At 39.6% G+C, this 15638-nt stretch overlaps 1 protein-coding gene across 1 annotated transcript; it reads right to left on the bottom strand.

Annotated features, from left to right (window-relative positions):
• Positions 1–2349: 2349 nt before the first annotated feature.
• On the bottom strand, positions 2350–2859 carry LOC149497514 (uncharacterized). The gene has a single exon (XM_089719199.1). The coding sequence runs from the start codon at positions 2857–2859 to the stop codon at positions 2350–2352; it is 510 nt and encodes a 169-aa protein (XP_089575325.1).
• Between the last annotated feature and the right edge of the window lie 12779 nt (positions 2860–15638).

Raw genomic sequence — 15638 nt, 5'->3', positions numbered from 1 at the left:
TTCAATGGAATAATTTTTATAAGTTGAAGTATTTAATGGATACAATTTTATAAATCGAAGTAAAAGTTGAAAGTGCCACTTTGTACCCTGAATTTGGGCCAAATGTACAAAAAACCCACAAATGAACTTTTGGATTAAAAAAACTCACGAACTTGACATTTTATTATCACTTTATTCTAATTTTTCACTAAAGATTTATGTGTGTACAATATACGGTCAATAATAATAAATAAATGAATTAAAAATTATTTTCCTCTAATAAATAGTAACAGCAACATCTCTTGAGCTAAAATAGTAACAACATCTTAATTATTTGATCAATAAATGAATCCATCAATTATTTATTATGTTTCAGATATTAATTCTTGAAAAATAGCTTCCAGCTTTGGTTATTTTGGCTAAGGAGATGTTGCTGTAACTATTTACAAGAGAAAAATAATTTTTAATTCATTTATTTCTTATTGTTGACCGTATTGTACGCACAAAAAATAATTTTTTTGTCCAAAAGTTTATTTGTAGGTTTTTTGTACATTTGACCCAAATTTAGATTGCAAATTAAACCTTCTTTCCAAGATTTTTTAGGTAAAGTATAAAGATGAATTTATGCATTAGGCTTTTAATTAATAAATATAAATTGGTTTGTCATGTTGAATTTTATCCTTCTTGTGTTAGGACTGATATAGAATAAGAGGGACCAAACGGTAATACAATTCATTTTATATGTAAATTGTCCTTTTTAGATGACTTTAAGCTAATTTGTTATTATGTATAGTTGAGTTGGAAACTTAAGTGAATTTATATAAAATCTGACAATTTGGCATCGGAGTAATCAATTTTTTTAAACCAATCGCTTCTTGTATACAAAGACCAACTAAGAAAATGGTGATGACTAACGCATTGCGATTCCAACTTGGGTGAGCAATTCTCGGTTTCTAACTGAGAATCAAACCGAACCGATTCAAAAGTAGAGATGGTTTCTATATGCAAAAGGATCCATTACAACAACTATGAATAATGACAGAGATGATACGCCCTAGAAATATAGGGAATCTATCGCTCTATTTTTGCATCGGTGTATATGGATAGTATGCATGAGGATTGAGGTTTACTGCTAGTGCCTCCATTGTGAAAAGCTGTAGAGACCTCAACTCAATTCCCTAACCCTAACTTTTCAATTAGATAAATTCTGTAACCTTACCCTTCAACCGCCAGCTGGTGGAAATTCTCCAAAACCTCCAAGCCTGAACACTTTCTATTGCCTTCAAAAAATAAACTAAGGGTGTCAAAATTTGTTTGGTGTGTTAGGTTTGACACGACTCCACTTAACACGTGACACGATTAGGATTAACAATAGTATGATCCATTTAGTAATCATATCAAATATTTAAATATGACAATTAAACGAGTGAAATGAATACGACAATTGTAATCCACTTAATTAAATGGGTCATATGTGCATCAAAAAATTTAATCAAATGGGTAAATTTTTAATAAATTTAATTAATTGATGAAATAAAACAGATACTTTTGAAGGTATTTTGTTAGAATTTTGTCATTATTTTATCACTGTTTTGTCGGTAAATGGTTCTATTTTGTCGTTAGATTTATTATATATTTAAATAAAATGAATTTATTAGCTAATGGATCCATGGCCCCATCTTTTCAAGTCATGAAAGATCAAACTTTTTTAGATATTGACTTGCCTACCGGGATCCATGACCTCATATATGAATTAAACCAATAAAAATATGAAGTTGTAACGAGAGTATTTCTAACCATATATTAAGAGGGAAAAAGGGATAAATTAGCTATTTTCAATAGTTTGGTCTACAAGTTTGGCTATGGATCCAATCTTGGCAAATATAATCATGGGAAATATTTGGGACCTTTGTGCATTGAATATTCAGCACTAGAATGCATCTGCAAATTCAATTTAATGCAAAGTTAATTGGAATTAAAGTATATTTTAGTTGAACTTATATTATAAATTAAATAGAAAATTATAGTATATAATTTTATTAAAAATCAATAATGTGAAATAAAATGATATTGAAATTAGTAAATTTATTAAAATAATGAAATCAATGAAATAATATATGTACATGGACAATAATATTAATCTTGGGTAATAAATGAAATACCTGGCCTATACATTATTGTCTTGTGAATTACTTTTACTTTTACTTTCATAATTTATAGAAACCAACTTTTGAAGATTTTGGAAAATTTGAAGATCACTCGCTCTATATATTGATGATGTGAATTATAAATCAAAAATCGTGGACCATTTCCATTTATCACTTCATGAAACACAAACAAATAAATTTAGAGATAAACATAAGAATCTGATTAACTTTTTGCCAAGATATTAAAAAATGCAAATACAATATTGCAGAGTTTATTATATTCTGTATTAGCAGCAGCAAGTGGAGATGTAATATCTGGTTTAGCCTTGAAAGCTTCCGAGCACTTCTGCGATCCAGTCATGGCAGCAGTAACCCATTTTGTAAGATCACCGTAAGCTTTAGAATCGAAGGCAGCAGCTGAGTCCTTAAGCTTTTTAGTCACACCTTCATAAGCCTTAGAGCATTCTACCAACACTTCCTTAACGTTTGGATCTGAAGCTGTTTCCTGCAATTCAGAAGAAAGCTTGACTCGTTCAGTCCCATTGGTAGATAACACGTTAAGTGCATCTTTTGTCAAGCCTTCCAGATCAGTTGCCGAAGATGATTCTAAAGCTGTTGTGCATAGGTCTTTAAATAAGGTTTTCGCACAAGATTGAGTTACAAATTCTGATGCTTGGTGACTTGTGGAAATCATAGCAAGAAATAGAGCAAAGTAAAAGAATTTTGAAGACATGGTGGTTTTGAGATTTTTCTTTTCTTTTCTTTTTTTTTTCTCTCTCTCTCTCTTGGAACTTTTTTTTTCCGTGGAAATATTTTGGTTTTCTTCTTGTATATATAGTGATAGATGTTATTTTTATAGTATTTTTAATATAATTTTATTTGGATTTTTAGTATTTTTAATTACTTTAATTAGTTTTTATTTAGTCTTATTTATGTTTTTATATAAAGCTTACTTTAATCATATTTCACTTGATCTTGAGGAATTTTGTAGGATTTTTATAGAAAACCAGCTTAACTCCTATCTAGGCACTGGAAAAGTTCTAATTGAGAAAAAAATACAAAGCCTAAACAGTTTTCTATCTCCAAAAGATATATTCCTCAATAAAAATTCACTTTCCTAAACGAACACGAAGATATTCCAGAAAGTCTATATAAATAGAGAGACTAGCCATAAAGACGGATCGATTCATTGTATATTCCATCTTTTATTCTATTGTTTTCTCTCTCTCCAAGTCTTAAATTATTCAAGATTTGTGTCAAAATTCAAGTAAGATGCCCAAGCCAATTATTAACTAGTTTTTATTTATAAACTCTTTTCTTGTTTTTTTTTTTCAATATTCATATTGATTATGAGAATATTTACAAGTTTAATTGAGTTTTATTTAATTACTATGTTGAACTAAAACTCTCATACTAGGGATTTGATGTAGCATAATTTATTTTCCAATTTATAATATTAGATTTGCTTTTCTTTGCTCATGATATAATTTATTATTGAACTTAATGCTTCCAGGCAGAGGTTCTCCCCTTGATTGATTTATTTTATTAATCACTATTGGGAGAAGGGTTTTTGATATGAATAGGGTAATAAATTACATGAGAATAATAACTTGATGCGGAAGCTATATGGTTTGACTCATGGGAGTTTTCATAAGTTAACGACCTTAAGTTATGAATTCATAAACAAACCATAAAACTTAATGATTTAATTCATGTGCGCTATTGGAAGATAGGTAATTAGACCGGGTTAAAATAGCTAACAATACATCGGGAGAGCTTGTTAGTGATTTTAGGGTTGTTTCCCCTACTTGAACAATTAAAATTGATTATCAAACTAATAAAATAAATTAGATAGAATTAAGTGAAGTCAAAATCCCTAGTAGCTTTTGAACCTTGATTTCTTTTAATCAAAATTTGCCTTGCTGATTTCTTCTTATTCTCTTTTATTTATTAAAGTTAGTTCTTAAATATAATTCCCATTATTGCCGTCTAAATAATAGTAGGTTAACATAATTTTGATATCTGGTATACAATCCCTGTGGAAACGATACTCTTCTCATTCTATATTACTTGCTGCAATTTCGTACACTTGCGAAAATCACTGTCAAGTTTTTGGCGCCGTTGCCGGGGATTGGCATTACCAATATCAATACTAATTACCCTATATTAATTTAGACATTTTTTTTTGTTAATTGAAATATTTGTTTATATTTGATGGTTGTCGATTCCACCGAAAATTAATTACTGAATTTTAATTGCATAAGTGGTAAATTCAGGTCGAACCCTAGAGACTGAAATCTTAAATTTTGTGATATTTTGTAAAGAGAAAAAAAAAGGGGGGTTGGCTTTTGAAGATTCACTTAGAGAAATCAAAATAAAACTAACTATTAAAATTAAATTGAAACTCAATCTAATAAACATTCAATTCAAGGCAATTTATAATCCAATGTATAAATGATCACAGACAAATTTTGAATGAATTACTGTTTGAATACTTAACTGAAACTTACCAACAAGCATGATAAATTCCCTGACTTTCCTATTACAGTTAATTTGAGCTCAGCACCCTTATTAACTCTAATTATTAAATGAACAGGTATTAAGCAATCCTTTTCAATCTAATAAAAGCAGTAAGGACAGGAAGCAGTTAAATTTGAACAATAATTTAAAAAGCATAAATTATTTAATTCAACCCTATTGTTTCTTTAGATTATTACTGAAAACTTGGAACATAATCAGTAAAATCTAATTACTACTAACACTCAATCTTTCGTAACAATTTATAGGCGAAAATCGGACTGTTTATAGGCGAAAATCGGATTCTTCTATGGCTCTTCCAAGCTACAACAGTGACGAGGATTTCTTTGGGTCTCTAGGGATTTCTCTCGACGAGGTCGATCTTATGGCTGACGCAGATACTCACGCCTCCATGACCGGCATCTTCGCCCAGGTGAGTTCCCTTTCACTTTTATGCGTGCAAATTATTTATTATTTGGGCCTTAGACCAAATTGTGATTTTTAGGCCTTAGGCCAAATGGTGATTTTTTGGGCCTTAGGCCAAATTGTGAGTTTTAGGCCTTAGGCCAAATTGTGATTTTTTTGGGCCTTAGGCCAAATTGTGAATTTTGGAAAATTTCCTGTGCTTACTATTTTTATTAGTATGCATGCTAGGATAGAACTAAGATATTACCCTTGTAAGGAACCGAGGAGTAACTCTTAGGTTGTTTTACCTTTTAGGACTCCCGTATTAAATTGGATGTGGGTGAGAGTTCTGTGGCTGGAATTCCGCTCGAACTATTCGATCCAAACAGCCCGGTTGGCGCGATCATCCGTCCATCTTACCTGGGCTATCTGAGGCATTTTGACATGGGTCGGAGTAACTACAAGGAGTTATTGTGTGCCTTGGCTGAAAGGTGGTGGGATACCACTAATACTTTCCATTTCTCTTGGAGCGAGTTGACAATGACCCCTACAGACTTTTCTGTGATCTCCGGGATCCCTTTCGGGATTCGGCCGATCGAGCTATATGATGACTGGAGGATTGATATCTCCTCCGACCGGATGGTGGAGCTGATTGGGATAGACCTGCCTCGGCTGGCCGAACCAGGTTCTGCTACCCCTGCTTTGAGCATTTCCAGATGCTGGTTATCCCTCGAGGCCCCTAGCATCTATGCTAGATACGGGCGAGGAGAGCTGATGGCTACTGAAGTGGCCCGATTCACTTTGTTGTTGTTGTTCGCTTCGACCTTTTGGTCCAACAGGAAAGAGAAGTTTAACCCTTCTATTTTGAAGAGTTTGGAGAATTTGGCCCTTTTAGAGGAGTATGACTGGGCCGGTGCTATCCTGAGCCGCATGTATGACGATATGTGTGACCTGAGTTGAGGACATGGCAAGCTTAGCTGGACCTTCTACTTCTGGGAGGTAATGTAAAGAACATTCTCCCTTTCTGTGTTTTTCTGTTTATCTTGATTTTCCTTTCTCACTGATTCTTTTTTCCGTTCTGCAGACTTGGGCATTCGAGTACTTTCCTTACACTCGCCCAGAGTTGCTCCAGACTGATCCTGTATCAGGGCTGGCGCCTTCGGCTTGGAGATGGTACAAGTCAAACCTTCATCCCGTCCGGCTCAATAAGTCGTTGAAGGAGTTGAGAGCCTTTTTTGATACTTGCCCTCTGGTGCAGGTATATGCTTAGTATTTTTGGATATGTTAAAAAAAGATTTATTAACATATTTACATCTTTTATAGGCCGAAGTGAGGCTGATGCCTGCCCGTTTACAGGGCTGGATTCAGGCTGATCTTGATTTACAACAGTCAGATGCCTTGTCTCAGCGGAGGGTGGTCCTGTCACACTCCATTATACGGTGATATTATTTGGGTGAGAGAGTGGACGTTCAGATAAGAGGCTGTCGCTCTGTCCCTTATCCCCCCCTGAGGATATGCGAGCGGGTAAACAAATGAAGCTCACTGCTGCTCATACTGAGGGTATCCCTCATTTGGAGTTCATCATGGAAGGAGATTACGATGAGTTCTGCATAATCTCCTTGATGCCGCCCATTGGGTCTCGACTTGATAGTATCCAGAGGTCGGCTCCGTCCCCGCTGCTTGGTACCCGTTCTTCTCGGGCTTCGGGTCCCTCGACTAGGACTCCAAGGAGGAGGCCCATGACCGACCCCACTTCTTCCACCCCGATTGAGAGGCCGTCGCAGGCCGGGCCTAGCCGGCTGGCAGGTCCTTCCAGGGCTCCCCGGGCTATTTTGGAGGCTACCGGGCCGCTTCACCCAGACCTGGCCAGTCTACGCCTTCCATACAGTATTTCTTACTTTGTTCCCAATAGCCCTCCGGCTCTTCGAGAGGTCTCCTTGGATAATGTGGAGCGCGCGACTCTTCCTTCCGAGAACATTAATGAGGTAAAGCCGGACACATCTCTCATAAAAAGGATTCATAAGAGATTTGATATTAACTTGTATTTTCCTTTGTATGGTTTCCAGGTTCCTGATGGGTTGGTCAATCAGATGATGGAGCTGATTCTCGGGATGCAACAAGAACTAGCTACGGCCTGGACTCAAATAGCCTTCGATGATCAGAGGAGTAGGAGGCCCCGCCGTTGATAGATGCTAGATTTTCCTGCTTTCCTTTGTTATTTTTTTTTTGCTGTATTTTTCTGTACTGAACCTTGGCCGTATTTCTGAACTTTGGCTATGTTCCTGTACTGGACTTTATTTGTACCTGCACTTGGTTAGTAGTGAAAAACATGTATGCATGATTATGAAATAGGAAAAAAGATAGGATTTTATTTCAATCTATTCTAAACAAACATTTCTCCTCTCTTTCTATATATTTTTTTTATTTATTATTTATTATTATTTTATTATTATTTTTTTTAAAAAAAATAACAATAAATAAAAATAAATAAAATAAATAAAAGGAGATGAATCCCTTCTATAACCATAGCATGCACAGCTGGACTAGGAGTCTCTCCAAAGTTGAAAAGATCAATTTTGGGAGGTACGGTCTTTCTCCCGTTATTACCCTTAGGGGTGTAGTAATTGATTGGGATTTTTTACGGGCCTGTACTAGACTTTGGGACCCGGAAGCCCATGTTTTCTGGTTTGGGGCCATGATGGAGGAGATGTGCCCTCTTTTTGAGGAGTTTTGTGCTATCATAGGGTGTGACCCCAATGCCCCTTTAGTCAAGCATGAGGTGAAGATTAGGTATGTTAGGTCGTTTGAAAACCTGTTTCAGTTCAGCCGACCCCAAGCTAGGGCTATGATTGTTGATGACCAGAAGGCAATTCTGTTGCCCATGATTGATGAATTTTCAAAGGCTTGCCCAAACGATCCAGACCGGATGAGGCTGAGGATGCGGGCCCTGGTTTTCTGTTTATTGGCTGGCTTCTTATTTAACCAGGACCCAGGCTTTGGGGATTTGTGTCTTTGTCCCATGGTTTGACAAATGGAGGATATGGGCAGCATTGGCGGCATTGTGCTGGCCGAGACTATTAGGAGCCTTGACATGACTGGACAGTTTCTCCCATCATACTCCAGGTATTTCCCTTTGTTATCTTTCTTATCTTTTCCTCTCTTTTTTACTTTATACCCTTGTAATAGAAAGGATCCATTACTCAGGTCTGGTTGAAGGACCACCTTCAAGTGGTTGCTACTCCTACTCTCTTGCCCTATAATCCCACTCAGTATCGTATGCGGAGGATTTTGATCACCCACCCATCTACTGATTCATGGACTTCATGGCTAATTGAGTTGGGTCCAAATGAGATATTGTGGTTCATCTCCTGGTACAACATCACCCGCTTCATCCAGGTCAGCTTTCGCCATTCTCAGGTTTACCTTTTAGGCCTCACCCACTGTACTTGGTACTGCGCTTCGCGCGTTTTGAGGCAAATGGGGATAGATCAGACTGTTCCGATTATGGATGACTTTTCAGCTGATTCAGCCATTACCCCGGGCGTTACCTGAGCCGTCCTTAGGGCTTGGGTTAGAGACCATTGTATGGTTAGGCCTTTACCTAATCCTGCCAGTGTTCAAACTTCTCCCGAGTACCGGGCTTGGTTCATTACTGCTGTCTGGCCGATTGAGAGACCAAGGAGGACTGCACTGCTGAGTGTACTCGAAGGTTGGGTTCAGGCTGACGCTGATGATGAGGTTGGGACTGGTGAGGAGATTGTGCTAGCTCCTCGAACAGACGAGGTTGGACAGAGTTTAACAGCTAAGGAAGACTCAGAGGATGTTGCCCCACGGAGGAGACGGGACACCTAGACTCCTATAGGCTTTTACTATCTTTCTCTTATTTTGACTTTTATTTGGCTTTTGGATTTTCTTCTTTGGATGTATTTTTTTTGCTTTGGACTTGGATTTAGACTTCAGTATTTGTTTGGACTCTTTTGCTTTATGCTTGACTCCAGATTGTTTGACTTTATTGCTTGAATTGAGAATGTCATTTGGCTTTTATGCCTTCCAAGCATTTTCCAACTTTATTTATTGAGCCCTAATTTTTGCCTAAGCCGCCCTTTCGGGTTTTCAACTTAGCGAGCTACCCATTTTTGCCTAAGCCGCCTTTTTTAGGTTTTCAGCTTAGCGGGCCCCGACTTTTGCCTAAGCCGCCCTTTCGGGTTTTCGACTTAGCGGGTTTTTCTTTTTTTTCTTTTTTTTTCTTGTTTTCTTGTTTTTTTTTTTTTTTGGCAAAGAAGAATGAAATTATGACATGATTTTTTTATTAATGTTTAGACCGCGCCCAATGAGAGCTGCCTACATATCTCCGATATATAATTTCTTTTTTTCCAAAGAGAATCAGGTCTAATGTAGTTCATCTTACATTATGCAATGATTGCAATTACACAAAATATCTTTTTAGCTGATCTAAATTACATGGATTTGTAAATTCCAAACCATCTAAATCAGTTAAGATAACGGCTCCGCCTGACAATATCTTCTTTAACACATAGGGTCCAGCCCAATGAGGACGCAACTTCCCACGTGGATCTATGGTTGGCTGTCTAATTTCCTTCAGAACCAAACAACCTTCTTCTAGTTTCCGGTCTTTGACCTTCTTATTAAAATGCCGCGCCATTCTTCTTTGATAAACTTGAGTTTGGTGGATTGCTCGCAATCGCTTTTCATCCATACCCAAGAGTTGCAAATGATAATTCTCAGCCCAATTTGCTTCGCTGATCTGGCTTTCCCGGATAACTCTCGCCGACTGAACTTCCAGCTCAATAGGCAACACTGCTTCCATGCCATATACTAAGGAATACGGGGTTGCCCCAGTAGGCGTTCTGATTGAAGTCCTATATCCCCACAAGGCATTTGGCAATTGTTCGTGCCAAGCTCTATGCTTTTGAACTGTCTTCTGCAAAATGACCTTTATAGCCTTGTTTGCAGCCTCTACGGCCCCATTTGTTTGTGGACGATAGGGTGAAGACTTGTGATGCTGAATCTTCTTTTGCTTCAGTAGGTCCGAAAATTCACTTTGAAAGTGAGACCCGTTGTCAGTAATGATCTCAAATGGTGTTCCATACCGACAAAGGATGTTGGTACGAATGAACTGTGCTGCCTTCTTGGCATTCAAAACCGAATAAGAAGCTGCCTCAATCCACTTAGTGAAATAATCAACAGCAACCAGGATGAATTGATGGCCATTGGAAGCCTTTGGATGGATCTTTCCGATCACGTCTATGTCCCAAGTTGCGAAAGGCCAGGGCGAAGCAATGGGATTCAGATTGACCGGAGGCTGCTTTTGCAGCTTGGCAAAAATTTGACACTCATGGCACTTCCGCGCGTGCCTCACGCAATCTGCATTCATGGTCGACCAGTAATAACCCAAGTTCATAATTTTCCGAGCCAAGGCTATCCCGTGCATGTGCGGACCGGACTCCCCATTATGCAAGGAATCCATGATGGTTTGAGCTTCCCCCTCATCAACGCACCTTAGGTGCAGGCCATTCCAACTTTTCCTATACAGAACTCCCCTAATAAGGAAATATCCAGATGCTAATTGTCTCAATGTTCGTTGATCAATCGTGGTGGATCCCTCCGGGTAGGCCTCATTCTGAAGATAATTCTGTACATCCCAATACCAAGGCTTATCATCTACCAGATGCATGACGTGTGCTGGCTGTTTCTGCAGCCGTACTGTCAGAGGTCAAATGACTTGGTCTCCCCCTACATTAACCATGGAGGCCAAGGTAGCTAGGGCATCCGCAAACTGATTTTTGGCGCGTGGCAGGTAGTGGAAAGATAGTTCCTCAAACTGTTGGGCCAATTCGTCCAAACGTTGTAGGTAAGGAACCAAATGCTCTTCCTTAATCTTCCATTTTCTCAAGGCTTGGGAGACTATTAAATTGGAATCCCCGAAAACCTTGAGGACTTTTATTTCCTTCTCCAGAGCTGCTTCTAACCCTTTGATGCAAGCTTCATACTTGGCTTCATTGTTAGTGCAGTCGAAATCTAATTTTACTGCGATTGGGATGTATTCTCCACAAAGAGTTTTGAATACGACTCCAACCCCGTTTCCATGGTAGTTTGAAGCTCCATCGAAGTACATTTCCCAGACTTCACTTTCCAAGCTTAACAAGTCTTCATCAGGAAATTCTACCTCTGGCATCTGGTCTTCGACCGGTAATTATGCTAATTGGTCAACCAAGGCTCCACCTTTCACTGCCTTCCGTTGTACAAATTTTAAATCATAAGCTGCGAGCACTAATACCCACTTAGCCATCTTACAGTCAAGAACCGGCCTCTCCATAAGGAATTTCAAGGGGTTCGATTCAGAAATGACATAGGTCATGTAAGACGAGAGGTAGTGCTGCAGCTTTGTACAGGCCCAAACTAGAGCCAGACACAACTTCTCTATCTTGTTGTATTTTAGCTCATATTCCAGCATCCTCTTGCTAAGGTAATACACGACATTTTCTATCCTTGTATCTTCTGCTTGTTGAGCTAGCATTGCACCCATCGCTTCTTCTGTCACCGATAGGTATAATAACAAAGGCTTTCCTAGCCTTGGTGGCTGTAAAACTGGCGGAGATGCAGATATTGCTTGACTTGGTTGAAAGCTTTCTGGCAATCCTCATTCCATTTAACCGCTACTCCTTTCCTAAGTAATTTGAAGATCGGACCACAAGTATCGGCCAATTGATTAATGAACCGGCTGATGTACTGTAGCCTTCCCAGGAAACCCCGAACTTCTTTTTCCGTCCTCGGTGCTGGAATTTCCAAAATGGCCTTGGCTTTTGAAGGGTCAATCTCTATGCCCTTCCGACTGACCATGTGCCCCAGAAATACTCCGGATGTAGCTCCAATTAGACATTTCGCCGGGTTGAGCTTCAGGTTGTACTTTCGAAGTCTAAGGAAGAACTTCTCAAGTGCTGTTGTATGTTCTTCAGCTATTTTTGATTTGACAACCATGTCGTCCACATATACTTCGACTTCTTTGTGAATCATGTCATGGAAGATGGTTGTCACCATTCTTTGATAGGTTGCCCCGGCGTTTTTGAGCCCAAAAGGCATGACCCTGTAGCAGTAGGTTCCCCACTCTGTGATGAATGCCGTTTTCTCTTTGTCTGGCAAATGCATCATTATTTGGTTGTACCCGACAGCGAGATCAATCAAGGAGACCATCTCGTGTCCAGCCATTCGGTCTACCAGCAAATCAATATGTGGCAGGGGGAAATCGTCCTTCGGACATGCTTTATTCAAATCCCGATAATCCACACACATTCTGACTTTTCCATCCTTCTTAGGAATTGGCACAATGTTTGCTAACCACGTCGGGTAGGCGATAGGTTCTATGAACTTGTTCTCCAGTTGCTTGGCAACTTCCTCCTTGATTTTCAAGGACCACTCTGTTTTCAGCCTCCTTAGCTTCTGCTTTACTGGCTTAGCCTCAGGGTATACCGGAATCTTGTGCACCACTATTGCTGGGTCAATTCCCGTGATGTCACTTGACTTCCACATGAAGCAATCAACAAATTTCTTCAAACATTCACTGACTTGTTCCCTGTTTATACAATCAGATGCAATGTATGTATGTTCATTTTCTTCTTTGCCAATCATTATTTTTTCTTTTTCATTTTTTATTTCATTTATTTGATTATTTTTGCTTGGAAATGCTTGGAAAGATAGACACGCAGGGTAGTCAAGAATTTGTAAGCCTTTATTGATTATGACGGAATCGTCTTCAAAAATTAAATCGAATTTGAAATCTGGATTTTCTAGATCCGACATAGACGACTCAGAACTGGAACTAGACTCTGACTCGGTTTCAGACTCAGGGTTAGACTCAGACTCGGTACAGGACTTCATTACAAATTTTGACTCTTAGTTTGACTCGGGAGGGGGTTCTATCAGCAGCGCGCTCCTCCTCAGCGTACCAGTTGGTGAGAGGCCCTTCGTTCGGCTTGATCAGGTTGAGCAGGTCTTGATTCCCTTCATTTCCTGTGATAACTGCAATCTCGTCAAGGAGACTAGGCTGCATGAAGTCTTCCACTTCCAGCTCGGTTGTTACCTCTTCGGATAAGTCATTCAGGTCCAGGACACAGGTGTCATTCATTTCTAGGAATAGCTCGAAAGGATCGATCAATTCCTGGTCAGAAACAATAGCATTTACCCCGTGCTTTGGTAAGGGATTAGTGCTAATGTTTGACTCACTTCTTGGGATGATTGAACCGTCGTCCACCAGGTCTTGGATGCGGTTCTTAAGCGTCCAGCACGCTTCAGTCTCGTGCCCATGGCCCTGATGATATTCACAGTATTCATTGGTTCGGTAGTTTCTTGGTAAAGGGTTGGGTGGCGGCCTTGCTTCCAAGGGCTTGATGTAGTTGGCCTTGACAGCCTCTCAGAAAATCAAAAGGATTGGCATCTCAAGATCAGTATATGTCCTTCTTGACCGATTGCCATTTCTCATACTGCCCACACGTAAAGGATTCGTGGGGGTGAAGCTTGCCACTTCGCGGACTTTGCCAGCTTGGCTAGGCTTCTCGTATTTTGAGGAACCCGAGTCTTCTTTCAGTTGCCCTATTTGAATCAGATCTTCTACCTTCGTAGCAGTGGCAATGAGCGACTGGAATGTTGGTAGGTACTGGGTTTGTAGTTGGTGTTGGTAGACGGGTTGCAGGTTCTTTATTATTATGTCTACCTGTTCTTGCTCAGAAGGCCGGTTAATCATCTGGGCAGCCTTGGCCCTCCACCTCGTAAGGAACGAGGAAAAGGTTTCATTGTTTTTCTGCTTGGTGGTTTCTAGTTCCCTACGAGTAACATCCACCTCCATGTTATAGTGATACTGTGAATTGAAGGCATTACAGATGTCTTCCCATGTTTTCATCTTAGAGCAGTCCAGGCTAACAAACCACCTCAAAGCAGCACAGGTGAGTGATTGTTGGAACAACTGAGCAAGGAGCTCGCTGCTCAATCCAAATGGGTTAAGAGCACCCACATACATTTTCAGGTGGGTTTTAGGACAAGTAGTTCCATCGAATTTGTCCATGTTGGGCATTTTGAATTTGGTTGGTAGTCTTGCCTCAGGGAACAAGGACAAGGAGTCCATGTCCACCACTTATTTGTGGGTTTTGAGAGCAGTGATAGATCTTTCCAGGAGTTCTAGCTTCTCTCTCACTCTCTGAGCTTCCAGCTCAGAAGCAGTTTTGGAGGGCACATCATCCAGGTTTAGGGTAGGGTTTGTTGGTTCAGCAGCAGGACCCTGATTAGAGGCAGCAGGTCCACTTCCCCCGGCCGAATTTCCATTACCATTCCCATTACCCAATTCAGCTATCAGGGCAGCCCTTTGGGCGGCCAGGGCCTCATTCATTCTGGCCTCCATTCTGGCCTCCAGTTGTTCAATGAGGGTTTGGATATCAGCAAGCGATGCCATTGGTGTAGGTAAAGCTGTCGAAGTTGTAGGTGAAGCTGGTGTAGCTGGTGAAGCTGGTGAAGCTGGTGATAGTACTGTAGGTGTAGTTGGCACAAATGTGGGAACTTGGATCGTGGGCACCTGTAAGGATAAGGGTAGCTGGATTAAGTACGGTGATTGGTGTATCAAGGTAACTGATGTAGATCGACTCTTTTGTCCAACTGTGCATGAATGAGAAGAGTGTTTCATGCTCTCTTTGTGTTTACCCCATGTTTATGATATGTCGTGAATGCGCATAACAACACGTCATAATCTGTTTAATGAATATGATTCACATCATTGGGTGCATACAGTCCTAAAGGGTTGGTTCTATAGGCTATGACTCAAATAGAGAATCGGCTTATAAGGGACCCTTGAACCTTGAGTATGGATATACCTAACCACATGTGAAACAAAGAGTTTCGCGTGGGTCCAACGGCACGCATACTCATAGGCCACCCCCAAAAGGATTAGGGGCGGTTTGCGGTAACAGGGAGGACGCTTTGGCTGTCCGTCGACATAATCAATGAGACATGCCGATCAACGCTACTTGCTATCCAGACTCAGAAGTTTGAACAGGGAGAGAAGAAATTCATTTGAAATTCATTTTTTATGCAATGGAGAAAAGGATTCTCAATCGTGCAAATAAATCAACAAATTTAAATGTTTTAATCAAATTTGTCAATTAAGTTCAAATTTCCCCTCATCAAGTATTTTTAAAGAAAGAACACTCGATTTATGTCAAGGTACCCTGCAAAACAAAACATAGTAAAATAATACCCTAACGAAGGGCAGGTTAGTCTATGCAGCATTTGTAGTCCACTTATGCAAAATGATTACATGTTCTCCCTAGTGAAGTCGCCCAACTGTGAACCCCTCCCCAAAATATCATAGCAAGTGAATGCATGTGACTAAGGAAGAAATGCACGTGAATGTATGAGTCGCCACCTTGTTTAATTATTTTAGGGTAAACTAGGAAAAAGCCCTAAGTGACTCCAATTTTAATTAACCTAGTTACTACATTAATTAACCCAATGTTAAGGCATGGTCTACGAACCCGAGGTGGATCCCGAGACTATGTCATGCTGATGAACTAACCAAAACAAATGAAT

Source organism: Jatropha curcas, chromosome 3 (genome assembly GCF_041381405.1).
Source record: "Jatropha curcas cultivar XTBG-Jc1 chromosome 3, XTBG_Jcur_1.0, whole genome shotgun sequence".
Classification (NCBI taxonomy): Eukaryota; Viridiplantae; Streptophyta; class Magnoliopsida; order Malpighiales; family Euphorbiaceae; genus Jatropha; species Jatropha curcas.
This window is presented reverse-complemented; position numbering and strand designations above follow the sequence as displayed.